Source organism: Pleurodeles waltl, chromosome 7 (genome assembly GCF_031143425.1).
Source record: "Pleurodeles waltl isolate 20211129_DDA chromosome 7, aPleWal1.hap1.20221129, whole genome shotgun sequence".
Taxonomy (NCBI): domain Eukaryota; kingdom Metazoa; phylum Chordata; class Amphibia; order Caudata; family Salamandridae; genus Pleurodeles; species Pleurodeles waltl.
The window spans coordinates 902,921,580-902,940,185 of record NC_090446.1 but is presented as its reverse complement, the minus strand read 5'-3'; the positions used below and the strand labels follow the sequence as shown (position 1 = coordinate 902,940,185).

Below are 18,606 nucleotides of genomic sequence, written 5' to 3'. Positions count from 1 at the left end.
AACAGAATTGTACCAAAAAATTGTAAGCTAGCTTATGACTGAATAAAGTTAGGATGATTTCAATCAGTTTATTACTTGATTCAAGAGCCAATTGTTAAGGTACCTTAAATAGTGAATAAGACTAATCCACTGTAACTTAATTAGTCTCTAAAACAGGATGGGAAACGTAAGTATGCTCACAGCTTCAGCCTGTTAGGAATCTGTAGGCTATGTTGAGGTCTGAATCAACCTAAACAATGTAAACTATCCCATTACCTGCATCAACCCAAAACATTAAAAACTACAGTTGCTTACTAACCCTATTGGTCAAGAATATTAAATTGAAACCCAGATTAATATCTCAGTTAATTTAGTAGCTGTAAGGTAATTTGGTCTACAAAACAGTGCTCTAATTTACTCTCCTAATCCATCCAGAGAAGCTTACAAGTAATATTACTAATCAGGCAATTAATTTAGCTCAGTACCACATTCAACCAGAAAATGTTGCAAAACCCACTTCCTAGATCGGAACAGTCTTTTTTAAGTTACTCGTGCCACGAATGAGGTAAGACAGCTGTTAGTTTGCTCCTTACTGAAAGTACCTGTAAGTTGAGAGTTATTTAATTTTCTAAATAAAGACATAAAATTATATGGTTTAAGCCAAAAAAGTGTAACCTGATTATCTTCTCTGAAATCATCTGAAGCTGGCCCACAATATACATCATCCTAAACAAAAGTAAACAAACATAATGTCTGATTTAACCCCTCAGGTGCCTGGTATGAGCTGGTTTCGTCCTCAGCCATGGTTTCTGTGTGCCGAGGTTGAGACCAGCTCGTCCTGCACCCTGCCCACAGGGGGAGCGTTAGCGCTCCCCGTGGGCCTCCCACCCCCTCCCATGGGCAGGGATGGAAGGGGAATCGCTTCCCCTTCCACCCATGGCCCCCCCGACCTCCCCTCGCCCTTCCACCTCCCCAGTGACATCTGATGATGTTGGCATGCAATTGCGTGCTGACCTCATCAGAGGTCACCCCCACCGCGCTGAAAGCTCAGCTTCCAGCGCGGATTGGAAGAGAAATGCTTTACATTTCTCTTCCGATCAGGGGGCTGGGGGCGGCACGGAGACATGAAAGGAAAGGCCTTTTCTGTCTTTTCATGTCACTGTAAGCATTTCTGCAGCCCGATCGTGAAGCGATCAGGCTGCAGAAATGCCCACTAGACACCAGGGATGTTTTTTTAGTTTCTTTTATTTATACTTATAAGGGGAGGGACCACTTGAGGAAGGGTCGCTCTCCAGGGGGGCAATTTTTTTTAAGGCCCCCCCGGGGCAAATGAGCCTACTGTACTTAGGCTGATCTGCCCCCGGGGGGGCAGAAACCTCTAGACGCCAGGGATTATTTACTTTTTTTTACAGGAAGGGAGCAACCCCTTTGGAAGCCCAATCTGCCCCCAAGGAGGGCAGAAAGTCCAGCAGAGACCAGGACCTGGAAATATATATATATATTTTTTTTTAAAGAGTGGGTTATGGCCATACCCCAACCCCCCCCAAAAAATAGGGACAAAGTTGTTCTGCCCACAAGTGGGCAGATGGGGCAATTACCCCCGATCTATTCCCAGGGGGTCAGAAAACCTACTAGATGCCAGGGAATAAAAAAAAATAGTGGGGTGGTGGCTACCAACCAGTATGGGCATGGTTATGCCCCCACCACAACTGAAGGGGGGGGAAACAGTCTTTCAGCTCTCCCCCGCACACTAAAAGATCTTATCCCAACGGCAAGCAAGAGGACATTTGATTATTTTGGGGGTTGGTTTTACATTTGGGCTATGAGAGCTTGTCTAATTCTCAAAATCGTCCCTCCTTGGAATGGTTTGGGCGGGCTGCACTTTTTGGACTTTGGGACGTTGCCATGTAGAAAGATCTACGAGACCTAAACACATCTGGAAAGTAAACATCTGGGTAAGCCCAGGGTGGTGTGCTTCACATGCACCCACACCATTTTCTTACCCACAATGCCTTGCAAACCTCCAACTTTGCTTGAAATCACACATTTTCCCATATTGTTGTGATGGAACATTCCGGAATCTGCAGGAATCCACAAAATTCCTACCAATCAACTTTGTCGCATCTATACCGATAAAAGTTCTGCCCCACTTGTCAGCCTAAAAACGTTTTTTCCAAACTGCCATTTCCTGTCGCGGGCACTAGGCCTTTCCACACAAATGAGGTACCATTTGGGGGAAGGCTGGGTAGAAGGAATTTTGTGGCTCCCCTCAGATTCCAGAACTTTGCAGCACCGAAATGTGTGCAAAATGTGTTTTTTTGCCACATTTTGAGATTTGCTAAGGATTCTGGGTAACAAAACCTGGTGAGAGCCCCACAAGTCACTACATTCTGAATTCCCCTAGGTGTCTAGTTTTCAGAAATGTCCAGGTTTGATAGGTTTTCCTAGGTGCCAGATGAGCTAGATGCCAAAATCCACAGCTGGGCACTCTGCAAAAAAACAGGTCAATTTTCTTTAGGAAAATGTGATGTGTCCATGTTGTGTTTTGGAGCATTTCCTGTTGCGGGCACTAGGCATACCCACACAAGTGAGGTACTGTTTTTATCGGGAGACTTGGAGGAATGCTGGGTGAAAGGAAGTTTGCAGCTCCCCTCAGATTCCAGAACTTTCCATCACCAAAATATGAGGAAAAGGTGTTTTTTTGCCAACTTTTGAGGTTTGCAAAGGATTCTGGGTAACAGAACCTGGTGAGAGGACCACAATTTACCCCACCCTGGGTTCCCCTAGGTGTCTAGTTTTAAAAAATGCACAGGTTTAGTAGGTTTTCCTAGGTGCCGGCTGAGCTGGAGACCAAAATCCACTGCTAGGTACTTTCCAAAAAACACGTCAGTTGTCAATGTAAAAATGTGAAATGTCCATGTTGGGTTTTGGGGTGCCTCCTGTCGCAGGCACTAGGCCTACCCACACAAGTGAGGTACCATTTTTATTGGGAGACTTGGGGGAACACAGAATAGCAAAACAAGTGTTTTTGCCCCCTGTCCTTCTCTACATTTTGTCCTTCCAAATGCAAGACAGTGTGTAAAAAAGAAGCCTATTTGAGAAATTACCTGAAATTCAGATGCTAGTATGGGGACCACGGAATACAGAGATGTGCAAATAACCACTGCTTCTCAACATCTTATATTGTGCCCATTTTGGAAATACAAAGGTTTCCTTGATACCTATTTTTCACTCTTTATATTTCACCAATTGAATTGATGTTTACCCGGTATACAATGAAAACCCATTGCAAGGTGCAGCTCCTTTATTGACTCTGGGTACCTAGGGGTCTTGATGAACCTACAAACCCTATATATTCCCACAACCAGAAGAGTCCAGCAGACGTAACGGTATATTGCTTTTGAAAATCTGACATCGCAGGAAAAAGGTACAGAATAAAATTTGGAGGAAAATGGCTGTTTTTTTCACCTCAAATTCAATATATTTTTATTTCAGCTGTTATTTTCTGTAGGAAAACCTTGTAAGATCTACACAAATGACCCCTTGCTGAATTTAGAATTGTGTCTACTTTTTAGAAATGTTTAGCTATCTGGGATCCAGCACTGGTTTCATACCCATTTCTGTCACTAACTGGAAGGAGGCTGAAAGCACAAAAAATAGTAAAACTAGGGTATGCCCCAGTAAAATTCCAAAATTGTGTTGGAAAATGTGGTTGTCGGTTTCAAGTCTGCCTGTTCCTGCAAGCTGGGAAGAAGGTGAGTTTAGCACCACAAACCCTTTGTTGATGCCATTTTCAGGGGAAAAACCACGAGCTTTCTTCTGCAGACCTTTTTTCCCATTTAAAAATAAAATAAAAAATGTACGCTGTATTTTGGCAAATTTCTTGATCTCCTCCAGGGGAACCCACAAACTCTGGGTGCCTCTAGAATCCCTAGGATGTTGGAAAAAAGGACACACATTTGGCATGGGTAGCTTATGTGGACAAAACGTTATGAGTGCCTAAGCGCAAACTGCCCCAAATAGCCAAAAAAGGCCTGGCACCCAAGGAGTGAAAGGCCTGCCAGCGAACGGGTTAACCAGAAAAGTGAGTTTCCTTACCGTACCTTACACCCCGAGAATGCACAGATAAATTGCTATTTGAATCAACCACATAACAATTTCTATCCTGCTCATAGATCAGGACACCATGTGAAAGTCGGTGCACTGCATGTACTACTCTAGACAATATTTCTCTAATTTTCTGAGTCCAGCCAGAAAGTTGTGAACTAGTATACTATTTCAATCAGCTAGAACATTCAAGCATTTAAAACATTGAGTAAACCCAGGACATTGTAAGTTTGACTTGTAACTAGATGAGTCAAGAAATGCATAACATATTTTTCTACCATATTCAGTTCTGAAAGATGAAAACTAGCTTTCTACTAAACATGGAAACCCATCTTGGTGCCTTAAATATGCCAGAAAGTAGACAGCTGAAATACAACACAAATAACCTAGAAAACTGAAAATACTTGCTACCTGTATAAGACAGAAAAAAATAGCTGGCACTCTGCCCTGCCCGAGTCAACCAGAAAACTGAAAAGCATCTTCCTGCCTGAATTATGCCAAAAAATTATCAGTTACATTACTCCTTGAAATAGCCACGTAAAATGAACATTAGTATACTATCCGAATCAAAGGAAATGGAAAGCTAGCTCACTACGCAAAGGAAACAGAATGCAAAATTAGTTTACTATTGGCATTAGCCCAGAAGTTATACCATCAATTCCCATCCTTTCCTAGAACTCTGAATGATTTTCCTGAGATAACAGCTCTACTGAATCTTGTGTAATGTTCTCTTCTTCTCTGTAGTGCATTCACAGGGACCTGGCTGCCCGGAACATTCTTCTTTCTGAGAACAATGTGGTGAAGATTTGTGACTTTGGTCTTGCAAGGGATATCTACAAGGACCCTGACTATGTCAGGAAGGGAAGCGTGAGTACAAAGGGGCTTAGCAATTTTTGTCAAAGTCAGCCTTGGTGTCCTTCATAAATCCAGTGACCCCCAGTGATGTTGGCTTATCTCCCTTGGATGAAGTGCCACCATGGTGTCCAACGTTGGTTTGTGCGGAGCAGGACTAGGATACCAGAACATCAGAAGGAGCAAGTATAGCATAGGACTGAAGAAGGTATTATTATTCTTCTGTGGAGATAGTGTAGACCATAGGAGGCCTTTCCTACAAGGACATTCCTCACTCCATCCAGGAGAGATTTCCTTACACAACAGAGTGCTTTCCACCCAGTCTCTATGAAAGCTTTTGTAGTATCAAAAGAACAGTGTTTTTTCAGCATATGATACTGGTTTCCTGATATCACAGATAAGAAAGTTCCTCATAGCTTTTATCAGATCTTTCCTCATAGCCTTACACGGGTTGTCCTAACAGCCACTTGTCTGCTGTTTCTGACAGTCCCTTACAGAAAGCCAGTGGTTCCCAACCTTTTGACTTCTGTGGACCCCCACTTTATCAATACTGGAACTCGGGGACCCCCATTGAATCGTTATTGGAATCCGGGGAACCCCACTGAGTCATTACTGAAGTCTGGGGACCTAATCTGTTAATACTATTTCATTTTCTCAGAAGTCACGGACCCCTTAAGGAGGCTTCACAGACCCTCATGGGTCCCCGGACCATAGGTTGGGAACCACTGTTCTAAGCCACTTCCCTCCTATACCCTCAGGGTGCTTCCTATGTAGGCAGCTGCTCTGAAGGACCGCTACATAAAGCCAGAACATGCTACACAAGCTCAAAGGGAGCTTTACCCCTAGTCCAGGTCTACTCTTTTATTTAAAATGTGTATAGCTACTCAGACAGCTCAGATTCTATAGCTGACATCTCTGTTCTGATTCCTTCCTTGTAGGCCCGTCTGCCGCTCAAGTGGATGGCACCAGAGAGCATTTTCGATAAGGTTTACACCACACAGAGTGATGTGTGGTCCTTTGGAGTCCTGTTGTGGGAGATCTTCTCATTAGGTGAGTCTTTTTTTGTAAGAAATTAGGATATATGAGACTAAAAGACAAGAGGGCAATAAAGGCAGAATAACCAGCAGACATATCTTACGATTCTGATAACGCCAGTGTCTCTAAAAAGCTAGTTGGGCTGTTCCTCAACTCAAATGTCTTACAGGGGATACCTATAGGAGGAAGACCTATAGAGAAAGAGCCAAGTATCAGAATTTTTTTCCGAAAAGATCTCATGTCTCACTGCATTTCGTTAATATAAATGATCTGGCCTAGTGGGGAATAACCATCATCAATTAGCATGATATTCTCATCCATGATACAGTCAACAGGAGACATTATTTCCATGCACGCTGTTCAATTTCTTTATTCCATGTTATTATATGTTAAGAAGTATCATCAATGTCACAGTGCGAGGAGCATTACTAAATCAGCACAATATTCTGAAGGGAAGTATTCTATGGCAGAGCACTCTGAGGGGATTACTTAACAGCACTACTGTATGAGAGACTTTATATAATAGCACTGTTTTTAGGGGGTAATTATTCAATGGCACAGCATACTGAGGGGCCTTCACCCTGTGCAACATCATTGCTAAGGGAATTATCACATGGACCAGTATTCCAAGGGAATTTTTTCCTTGGCGTATTTAATATGAGGAGCAGTGTTCTATGGCAAAAATCTATGACGGGCATCTCTGTCATTGTGCCGTGGGTAATCAGAGGGCTGCACTGCATGACAGAAAATGGTTATGATAAAAATTCCATGGCACAGTATTCTGAGGGCATTATGCCTTCGCAAAGCCTCCTTTGATGTCACTCGTGTGGCTGTGTAGCACTGTGTAGTCATTGTCCAAATTAAATACAAGTATAGGCCATCGGCGGCTGATGCAAATGTCAAGGTGGTGGAGGGACGACAGGAATGTGAGAAACACAGAAAAAAAAACACGTACCATTCCCGCCGCTGCCTCCTGCTGCCTCACTCCTCTTCTAATGGTGTCCCAGCATTCACTGGGACACCAGTGCAGGAACCCCATGCAATCCCGGTGCTGCTCTCATGCTAAGCCTAGCATGGGAGCAGTGTCAGGGTTAGTCTGAGCGACTTGGACTGCCGCTCAAACACTGCCCTAGGGTCTGTGCAGTTTCTCCAGCCCGGCTGCACAACACAGACAGGCAGGAGAAACCTAAGTGCGCATGTGTGTTTGTCAGGCCTAACGCGCATGTGCACATAGTGCACTCCACTTCTCCTCCCACCTCCCGTGGCTCGGCCCTGCCCCTCCCTGCTGGCTGAACAAGCAGCAGAAAAATAAAACAATATGAAAATATTGTTTTATTTTTCTGCTGCTGACTCTCAGACGCTCCTTTCACATGGCAGGTCCTGGATAGGGTAAATAGTTGCAGTGTCTGATTTGGCACAAGCTTTAGTTCGTGCAGCACATTCGTCTGATTTTATGCAAGTTACAGGTTTACCTGTGGAATCGCCTCAACGTTTTCTGCGCATCTGGACCTTTGTTCGCTGGTTATGAAAGCGCAGGGGTTTAGTTTGGTCAGTGCGTGCAGCAGTGATGCTGTGACGATGGGTGTGAGGTCTGCAAACATTTCTGGGTCCAGAGGGAACGTCCGACAAGGGCCACCTGCTGAAGCACTGACTCCGCTGCCCCCGGTACACCGGGTTGCTGGGTTATCAGGCCGCCCTCCCCACAGACCGTTTCCGATGCACCATTAATCTAGGAATATAACCATCACAAGTGCCCAGCATCGCCAAACTTGGATCACTGCCGCGCACTTCGCAGATACTTGCGATACAATTCGAGTACTTGGTACAACTGCCTAATAATGCCAAAGCGCCCTGTAGAAGCAACATTGTAACACATTGTAACTCATCTTGTTGCGAAATACGTTTTGGCTTCAGGTCTTGTACTATGACCATTTTCTGGCCTCTGAATCAATTGACTGCATCATGAGAATTAGCATTAAAAGTTACAATTTGCACATCTTGATTAAGTGTCTTGAGTTATTTTTAATAACACCCAGGAAAAAAGCCACTAAATCTGGCTAGGAAACATGCAGAGTTGGACTGGGGCAGAATTTACGCCTGGCACCAACATAACAGTGGCCCCACTAGTGAAATCTGCGGGCCCGTGTTTGCAAACCAGGGAAGTTTGTAACTTGCAAAGACACGCTGTACATGTCTTTTGTAAAGTACGCATGACTGCATAATTTGAGCTTGCTTCAGGCGATGTTTGTTTTATTATCAAGGAAATCCTAAGTAAAAACCGCCCCCTTTCAAATGCAGAGCAGGCTGCCGCCTGCACAGTGAAAGGTGGACAGGTGGCGTGAAACATCCGGCCCACCTTTCACTCGTGTGCTGACCCCACGGCAGGTGCTACCCCATTCTATGGGACAGAACATGTCTAATCCTGTGTGTGCCCGGGGCACCCACGTAAAGGCACACTGCGGTGCAGACCAGTGCAGACTAGGGCAGTGTGGCCTGTTTGTAATATGGGCCCTGGTGGTGATTTCCCTCAGAAATGACATGTATTTGGACGATATTTTTCAGGACGGTGATACACAGATCTTATTACTGAAGGGCTGATAAAAAGGAACCCTTCTTATGCCCATCAAAATATCAACACAAATATACCGGCTGTGTTTAGAGATATGTACATGCTGTGTACAGGTGACGAATCAGAGCTGAATCTTGACAATAAAACGTTAATGTGACCTGCAGGCCGTATGCTTGGAATCAGTAGTCCAACTGCCCTGTTGTGAACCCTGAATGATTTGCTTTCTCTGCACCTTCACCTTGATCCATCTCTAATCAGGGTTCAGGGCTGAGGAAGGCTGTCTCTCGGCCCTACTGTACGTATGTATAGAAACCCAGCTTTTCACCTCCATCCAATCCAGTGTGGTAATAGTCAGGCCTGATAGTTGCAAGAGGTGATTCTGATTTAGTTGAAAGTGAACTTTCTAAGTATGTTGCTGGTATGTCGACACACAGCCTCTGTCAACAATATGCTGCTTTAAAATCCTTACATGCTAATCTCCCACCCCTTCTCCTCCGTCTGCTGTCTGTCCTGTGCTTTGTGCGTGTGTGGCACTATCTGCCTGCGGGCTTTGTTTCAAATGATTGTAAGTAATGCTACGCTCTCCATGCTGAAAATCCAGCAGAAATATAACTATAGAGCTATATGTATTACTTGATGGAACTTCAATTTCTGGAATTATTCTGCTGAGATGATACAAAAATAGCTTAACTTCAACCAGCTCAAACACACAAGTCTGAGTTTGGCCCACCTACTGCATTCAGTGCAGGCTGCCGGCTCACAGGGGGCACCTCCATTTGTTCTGCTTCACGGTGGGACAGGGGGCACGAAGGAAGGAACAGCTTTTTATCCCCAGTGAAGATGTCTGTCATTTTAGAAATGAAGGGAAGGAGTTTGCTTGGGGATCTGCCCAGCTTGAAACTAGCCCTCTAAGACTTCTGTGATGTCGCACTGTAGGAAAAGTTGTTTAGTTCAGCTTAGAGGTTCATCTTATGCTTAGGAATTGCTCCAACATAGGGTGTTTTCCATATTTATTGCTAAACTGGTGCCTCTCTTCAAGGATTGGAGAAAGATTATGTTTCACATCCCTGCTGAGAAAACAAGAAAAACGTTTTCTGTGTCCTCGCTGGCTTAAAGGCTTCATGCATAATCTGGACTAATTAGATCCTGGGCTTACTTCAAAGCTGAATGGAGTTATTGTTCTGCTTTTGGGCCTGTTTGCCTGGTGCTTGGAGCCCCGAGACCACATAATGTAAAGAGCGCACTTCGCTGGTCTGCACTGAGGTGCACCTTTAACAAGGCCCTGGCAGTGCACCCTATAGAAATCAATGCCCTGCCCTCAGGGCAGCCACAAACTCAGCCTTGGGCACTATGTATTAGTGGAAGGTGGAGTAGCGGGTTGAAGCAGCTGCGCCGTCTTTCACTTTGCAGGTTGCACCAGACCTGCAATCAAAGGGGGACAGAGACCGTCCTGCCAAGTGGATGTATTGCGGGTCTCTTTGCTCCATTTTCCCGTCTTGCAGGAGTTGCCAGGGGGAGGTGATCTTATGATTTTGCCCTGAAACATTTCACCAGATTTGATCTATCAACATTTAAATAGGGTTGGGGTATTTAACACATCTGATAATTATCAGATGCATTAAATACAGCCAAGCTCGTATTTCTGACCCCTGTACATATGGGTTTACACAGAGGTTGGGAAACAATCACCCACCGGTAATCAGGCCCTGAGTCTATTTCCATGCCCAAAATTAGAGTAGATGCAAGTAGGAATTTGTAGCCAGGTCAGGAGACCCCGGGTCATCTTCTCCCTCATTCGAAGTTAATGGTGCTTCCCTTGAAGCCAGACTCACTTCTTTGCTGCTCTGCAGGCGGATCTCCCTACCCCGGAGTACAGATCAATGAGGAGTTCTGCCAGAGACTGAAGGATGGTACCAGGATGAGAGCTCCCGAGTACGCCACCACTGAAATGTAAGTCGCCCTTATCACTTCCACTAGCCCTGGGGCACAATCACATACGTGCAAGTGTCACTGTGTGCGACTAAGAATTCATATATATTTACCTGTAAATAAGTATGCAGAAAAAATAGAGAGCACTTTGGAGAATGTATTTAAAAGTGTGCAAAATGTCATTACCATGCATTGCTGCATCAAGCCTTCAACAAAAGCCTTAAGTGTCCAAACAGGTTAAATATGGGATTTTTCTTGAACATGTTGGTTTCTTCCAGGATAGCACATGGCCTTTCATCCTATTCAGTCCATGTATATTATATTAACCTGTCAGTTCTCTCTTCTTGGTCCGGGAACAGACATCCCAATATCCATTGTCAACTTCTCCTTATTCTTTTTTCCACCCTCCATATAAAATTGTTTCACTCTCCCTGTCACCATTTCTTATTTTGTTTTCCACAATACAGGAATCAGTTATTCTATATTTTTCTGAACACATTTTGGTGCATATGGTCATGGATTGTGTTTCTCTATACCCCCTTGCACCATAAGATTGATTGCCTGTGCATCGCATTCATCAGATTCATCAGTCGTTCTTTCTTAAGACCCTTCAAGGCCGCTGGTATTTTAATATAGGACCATAAAACATATGCTATCACATTTGGAATATTACACCAGACCTCCCTAGGATTCTTCATTTCCTGAGGGTGGGCTCAATACAACAGAGAACAGGGTTAATCCTCTCTCTCTCTCTCTCTCTCTCTCTCGCTCTTTCTCTCTCTCTCTCTCTCTCTCTCTCCAGCTACCGGATCATGCTGAGCTGCTGGCATGGGGACCCCAAAGAGCGGCCCACCTTCTCTGATCTTGTTGAGATACTTGGAAACCTTCTGCAGGAAAATGTACAGCAGGTGAGCAGGAACCTCACCTGAAAGCTAAAGGTCACATAACTGTGTGGTGAAATGTCATTTGTCAAGGCACTACATGCGTGGGTTTTTAAAAAAGATTTCAAGACAATTGAAAATCAAAATGGAACTGCACTTTATGTACTGTCACTTAAAGGACTATGCTTAATTTATATTCTAAGGAATATAAGGCTAATTTATTGATAATCGTATATTTCTTTGTGTAACAATATTAACATTCAACCTATTTTTGAGTTCTTCATTTTGGGAGAATAAGGGTGCTGCTGCATATGTAAATAAAATGATTTGTGAGGGCACCACATTTGTCCAAGTTGACAAGCTAGTATTACAACTTGGGCCTGGTGCTGCTGCACATGTAAATAAAATGATTTGTGAGGGCACCACATTTGTCCAAGTTGACAAGCTAGTATTACAACTTGGGCCGGGTGCTGCTGCATATGTAAATAAAATGATTTGTGAGGGCACCACATTTGTCCAAGTTGACAAGCTAGTATTACAACTCGGGCCTTTAATTATTTAATATAACCAATACACCACATCTCCACAAGACAATATGCTTATTAGATCACAACTGCATCATATTTCCCCCTCACGGGGCCACATCTTCAATAGTAAATATCTCCTCAATCTCTACATGGGGCCCACCACTCTACTTGAACACATCTCCTATAAACCATAGTTTCACCTGCTCATACCTGCACCTTATCACGTTTCACCATTGTCATGTTCCCATTTTCCATTTAGTCCAGAAGATACATGTACAGCACCCTCCAATCAGTACAAGGGCAAACACACAGAGTATCTGTTCACCTACAGCAGAACATAGCGGAAAAGCTGAGGTCTTCATTACAGAAGGCATAATTGAGCCATCCACAGGAATTACACCCTGGGTGTCTCCAACAGTTATTGTGCCAAAAAGAATGTCCAACAAAATTAGAAAGTGTGTGGACATTAGTGTGCCTAACACAACTATTAAGAAAAAAACATTCAGATCCTCATTTAAATTCCATGATAAGCAGCTTTAATGGAGCAATATTTTTCTAAATTAGATTTAAATAAGAGTTATCCTCAAATACATGTGAATGAACAGTCTTGTTATAACACTACTTTCTCTATTTATCAAAACCAATTTAGATACAAATGACAGCGGGCCTTATGTTTGGACGTCAGAGTACTCCATCAAAACATTGCTTGTGTCCCATCTGCCATATTTATTAAAATCATCACTATGTCTCTCATTACAAGTGGCCCATTGCTCGTGCTGACCTTTATCATACCTAATAAAAATAAAACCCCACTCAGAATTTATAGGGTTTCGATAAGTAACCTGCAGTTAAGAGTTGTTCCTGATAAGGGGGAATAACATGCAGAACTATGATGGCAATTACTGGCCATTTTTCCCCTGATAAATTTCAGCATATTTGACCTGCTGACGTTTATCTGGTGAACACTGCAGGGGTCCGACATTAACTCGTATTTGGGGTGTGTGCTGTTACAGTAGTTGCACGCATGCCGAAATTACCCAGGTCACTAATTAGGACCTGTTTGTTTTAATTTCCTTTATCTTCACTCTTATTTTTCATCCTCTGATGTTTAACTAGTTAACTGTATGCCAGTATTCAGTTTTTGCTAGAATCTTTTGCATTGCTTTTTCAGGAAAGAATGGCAATGTCTTATTCCCACAATGGTGTTGCCCGTGAACCACGTATAATACTGTCCAATCAGAAAAAAAGAACGAGCTCTGATGTCATTAGTAGGATGAATGGCAGTTGATACCAAGGCAGGGAGAATTTACTTATGACAAGAAACTAACCAGAATATACATAGATCCAAATATTCTTGATTGAAGGGAAATAAAAGTGGTGTCAGCTTATACCTGCTGAAGCGAAAGACAACCACTAAAATTAATTTTCTTGCATATGGATGACGATCTAAAATGCACATTACTTTCGAAAATCCACTTTGATAGCATCTCTTGCAGAGTGTTCCTGTTGCGCAAACTACTTGGAACTGAACTCCACCCTCAGCCCAACATGCTAGCCTTCATAAAGCTCAAGAACCACCTGTTTCCTCGTCATGGGAATCCCTAGATGACTTCATACCACAAGGACACCCCATTTACTGTACCACTTAGCTGTACCAGATCACTGCATTCTATGACTTGTGGTCTTGAAACTGTTTATTTACATCAATGTGACTGTTACACTTGGAAACCATGATAGGAAGGTCCAGAAAGGGAGGAAATGATGTGCCCTTGTGGCATAGAGTCATGGGATTTCCACTCACCCAAATAACTAAGAACTGCTTCCCACCCTCAGGTTAATGGTCGCCTCCGTGGAAGTTTTGTGCTATATAAGTGCTCATAACTTAATCTTCTCTTTCAATGTTTGACCCTTTAGGAGGGGAAGGACTACATCCCACTCAATGACTCCCAGAGCTCCGAAGACGATGGCTTCTCACAGGTAACCTCCTCGGCACAGCAAAATTCAGATGAGGAAGAGTTTGGCTTCGCACTGCCCTGCCACAGCCTCGGTGTCAGGTGGGTCTGCCACGCCCCCTTCTAACCACTCTGCACAAGAGAGTAAAGACTTGGCAATCTGACTTTGCGTTATGAGTGTTTAGTGCATAGCACCAGTGCAGGTTTGGCTTTATGAGACACCTGGGAACAAAAAGCTGGGGTCAGAGCCCACAGATAGATAAACTGAAGGATTTGAAAAAATCATTATAATCACTGTTTTTGTTAAATATTTTTACAGAATAAAATGCTGAGCTTCATTTCTGTGTTTCGCCTACTAGACAGCGCGACTTACCAAGAAAGTACAGGGGATTGGAGTCTATTCAGTATTTACCATTGGTTGGCATTCTTGTCAGTCTCAATTGCTTGCTTTTTATCAATTTCCCAGCTTGTCAGTATTGTGTCCGTCCCTTCCATGGAGCATAGCCACTTACCTCCTCTCTTAGAGTTGTTGTCTAGTATGGCTAATAACCATTAGCAAAGCCAATCAGTCCCATAGGTGAAACATATTGGTTTTGCCAATGCTTGTTCTAAGTATTATCTGGAAGAGGGGGATTACTCTCTGCTGCCTCTAACTTTCTCAACCCACCTTCTCTCCCACTGCCCAGGAGATGGTAGGTGCAGTAATCAACTGTTATTAAAATATTTTCTAGAGCTTTTTTTTCCAAAATCAGCTCCAGAAAAGTGTATTGTCATATTGCCAACTCATCGTTACTTGAACATACTGGGCCTTTGAGGTTAGGCTTGTTGATAAATTGTAGGGCATTGCCAAGTGGTGGCACCAAATTACTACAGAATGCCCGAATCACGCAAAGTATACTCAAGGGGACAAAATTATATTTTGACTGGTGTGCTGGCAATCCTTGCATCGTTCCTGCATGGACGCATACAGACAAACAGTTATAAATGCACCCCAGAAGTTCCCACTTTTTCCTAGACAAATGCAAAACATTCTATAATTCTATATGCTTTCTAATGTACACAACCTAAATGATAAATTAACTCTGTCGCTGCAGTTGATGTAATTTTTCCACAGAGGACTCTAACAGCCATTATGAAAGGCCCTCTCTCCGTGGGTGGGCCTGTGGGAGAGATACTGTCTTCTGGTGTGAGGAGAGTATGATGATTTCCACTTCTCTCTCCTGGAAAAGGAGAGTTAAATAAATCATTGTGCCTGCTCTTTAGTAGTCTCCAGGCCAGGCAGGAGAGAGTAGGTTGGCTTTTCTAACTGTCTGCGAGAACTGGAAGACCAGGATAACTTCAGTTATTCCCTAAAGTCTGTCTCACCTGGATGGGGAGAGCGGATTGTTTTTACCACTGTTCTTGGATGGAAGAGAGGAAGATCCTGGCTGCTATTTCCTCTTGGGTAAAAGAAGGGACAGGAAGACAGTTCCTCACTGGTGTCCCAACTTAGCTTGTTTGCTATGCCGATGAAGACTTGGGGAACATACATAAACAGCATATGGTGCTTGAGGCACGCAAAAAGTGCGGTCCATGACTGGAGAGGGATGTTGACAGACAATGTAAAGAGCTTGTGGCATGCTACCAGTGTAAAGAGCTTGGGACAGATGCTGTCATTCAATATGAGAAATGTAGGACACCTGGAAAGACAGGGTGAGGAGCTCATTACAGGAGTAGTGTGAGTAGCTGTGAGTCCATGAGAGGATTTTAGAGCGCTTGGGCAGATGCATAAGATACTTTTGCGCATATGGACATAGTGAGGCGGTTAAAGTACATAAACACTTTAAGAAACCTGGGACAGGTAGGTAGACAGTTCAAGGAGATTACGGCAAATAGCCAATGTGGGAAGGAGGAACGATACAAGTGTACACTGGTACTCTTGGATGTAGTCTGAGGAATTTGAGACCCATGGACAGACAAAGTGTGATGGGTCTGTTTGGCCTGGACTAAAACTGAATTGCAAATGGCAGTTCAAGTATGCAGTGGCACAGACGAGCACAGATTAGCTAATAAATGTATGTTGGAATGTAGCCCGAGTTGATATCTGTGGCTAAGATTAATTTAAAGTAGTCAACTAATCTCCTTTTTTTCGAGGTCCATCTGGTAAGACATCAAAGAGTGTTTCTTTTTTAATAAAGTTTGAATTTAGACAGGATGAACTTTTGGTTTTGATGATTTTTCGAGTGGTGTAACTAGTTTATAAAGGTACCACCGGCGCACTTGGTGCATTGTGGATAGGAATTTGAAATTAACGAGCCAATGAAGGGCTTGTAGCACCTGAGTGACCTGGTCTGGTCTTCTAAACTTGAAGCAAAGCCAAGTTCCTTGATAATGGAATTAAAGTCTAGTCATAATTCTTTTTGAGAGGTTGGTGTAAGAAATGTTGTAGTAATCCAGATAATCCATCTCTAAATATCTAGTCAATTCTTTACGGCTGTCTTGAAGAAAGTTAGTATATCATGGACAGCTGAAACTGGGATTTTTTTCACTTTTTTATTTTAGATTCAAGGAAAGGCAAGTTTCAAAAATTATGCTTGCTTACTTTCTACGTTGACTGCTGGAAAGACCCATTGTTGAATAAATTAATAGGACGCACTTGTCATTGTTGCTGTTCAATGAAAATGTGATTTTTCTTAAAAGTATACATAAACTATATACTTTTCAAACCCCCAAAAACCTTGGGGGTGTACACAAAATTTCCTGGAGCTCTGCACTCTGAAAAACCCATTCCCCACCCACCCAACAGGTTTACTCATAATTAATATTTATGGCATGCTGGAGTAGTATTAAATGTGAGTATATCAGTGTATACATTCAATTTCAGCTTCTGTGGATTGCAAATATCAATTTGCACTTCTAAATCAAGCTATGTTCATATATAAATTAAACTTACATGAGCAATTGCCTTTGTGGATCAGCCCCCAGTGCCAAGGTCATCCAACTCAAAGTATAGTGTTCATTGTATCAAAGAAGCTATATTGTTTTAAATGTGTTCTTGTAGCCTTCTGAGTAGCTGCTTCTATGTTTCTTCTGTTCCAACAGATATTACAATTGTGTCTCGTTCCCGGGCTGTTTCACTGGCGGGAATCAGATCAGGTGTCCATCTCGGGTGAAGACGTTTGAAGAGTTTCCCATGACCCAGATACCGTACAAGAGCCATCCGGTAAGATCCAGCAATAGGACAACTTGGTTACAGATCATTGGGAGATTGCCTAACAGCACTGGTTGTTTGTGAGAGGATGCAGGCTACTGCAATGGTGCAGTGTTGCTGGTGGCTCTTGCCCACAGCACCACTGAGGGATTACAACACGTGGTGACTGATTTACAACTAGTCCAAGAGTCAGAGGTATCCCCACTCCTCATGTACTCTGCCCTTTCAGCTTACTGTGAGATTCTTGAGAGGTCGAGGAAGCAGGACCACTTCTAAGGGATTGCTCGCAGACTTTTGGAGAGCAGTGCGTGCAAGCATAATGATGGAAGAAATCAAATTCCAAATTGCTTTGTAATGTAAGGTGGACTTGTAGAGCGCTGCTTGTCACCCATGAGGATATCCAGGCACTGATTAATATTATAACAATTATTGACACACTTTATTGATGACATAATACACATCTTAAAAAAGAGCAGATAGCTTCATCATTACTTTTTTAGGGTTGAGCCTCTGATCGCATGCGCTGGCACAAGCGTCTTGCTTCCGAGAATCTATTGTGTACAGTAAAGGGCTTAGAGCCCGCCTGTCGCTCACCATTTTTTGGCTTGTGTGGCACTCTTCTTTACAGCCTTGTAATTCGTCCACTTCAGGCTTGGCATTATTTCTGTTCTTCTCTGTGGCGCAGAGACCAAGCACTGATCGTTTCAACTTAATCAGTTCCGACGGGATCGAGGTACTATTTGTGTGTTTTTTAACTTCTAGTGCCCTGTGAGCAGGAGGCTTGTAACTCACAAATGTGCCCAGCAGTGCAAACAAAATTGCGAATTGTTCTTTTTTATAGCTAAATTTCTTTTATTTTGCCAAGTCGTCTTTTCTCACTTTCCACTTATTTTTTATTTTGTTTTTGCTCGTGTGCGCTCTTTTTTCAAAAGATTATCTTGTTCAAATTATTGCGATCTACTCCACTACAATCTTCCCCAATCCAAAACAGTCTACACCACTGCAATCTGCTGCACTTCAGTCGAACACAATCTGGCCCTCTGCAATCCAAAACAATGGGCCCCACTCTAATCCACAACAATCTGCCCCACTCCAGTCCACCTCACTCCAATCTGCCCCACTTTATTCCAAAACAATCTGCTTCACTGTAGTGTGCCCCACTCCAATCCAAAACAATCTGCCTCACTCCAATCTGCCCCTATCTAGTCTGCCCTACTCCACTCCAGAACAGTCTGTCCCACTCTAATCCACCCCACTCCAGTCTGCTCCATTCCAATCCAAAACAATCCACCCCACCCCAATCCAATCCACAAGACTCCATCCCAATTCACCCCACTCCAATCCACACCAATACAATCTGCCCCACTCCAATCCAAAACAATCTGCCCCACTCCAGCCTGCCCACTCCAATCCAGGGCAATATGCCCCACCTCAATCCAAAACAATGTGCCTCACTCCAACCCACAACAATCTGCCCCACTTCAATCCACAAATATGTGCCCCACTCCTCTCCATTTCGATCTACCCCATTCCAATTTGCCCCATCTTAATTCAAAACAACCTGCCCCCTCCAACCTGCACAACT

At 43.3% G+C, this 18,606-nt stretch overlaps 1 protein-coding gene across 2 annotated transcripts in view; it reads left to right on the top strand.

Moving 5' to 3' along the window:
- The window catches only part of FLT4 (fms related receptor tyrosine kinase 4), a 299,445-nt gene that overhangs the window by 243,337 nt on the left and 37,502 nt on the right, over positions 1-18,606 (top strand). For both annotated transcript variants that reach the window (XM_069199519.1, XM_069199518.1), the window contains exons 23-28: positions 4,831-4,953; positions 5,877-5,988; positions 10,393-10,492; positions 11,274-11,379; positions 13,794-13,933; positions 16,913-17,033. In XM_069199519.1, coding sequence (XP_069055620.1) covers positions 4,831-4,953; positions 5,877-5,988; positions 10,393-10,492; positions 11,274-11,379; positions 13,794-13,933; positions 16,913-17,033 — 702 coding nt within the window. The remainder of the gene's footprint in view (positions 1-4,830; positions 4,954-5,876; positions 5,989-10,392; positions 10,493-11,273; positions 11,380-13,793; positions 13,934-16,912; positions 17,034-18,606) is intronic.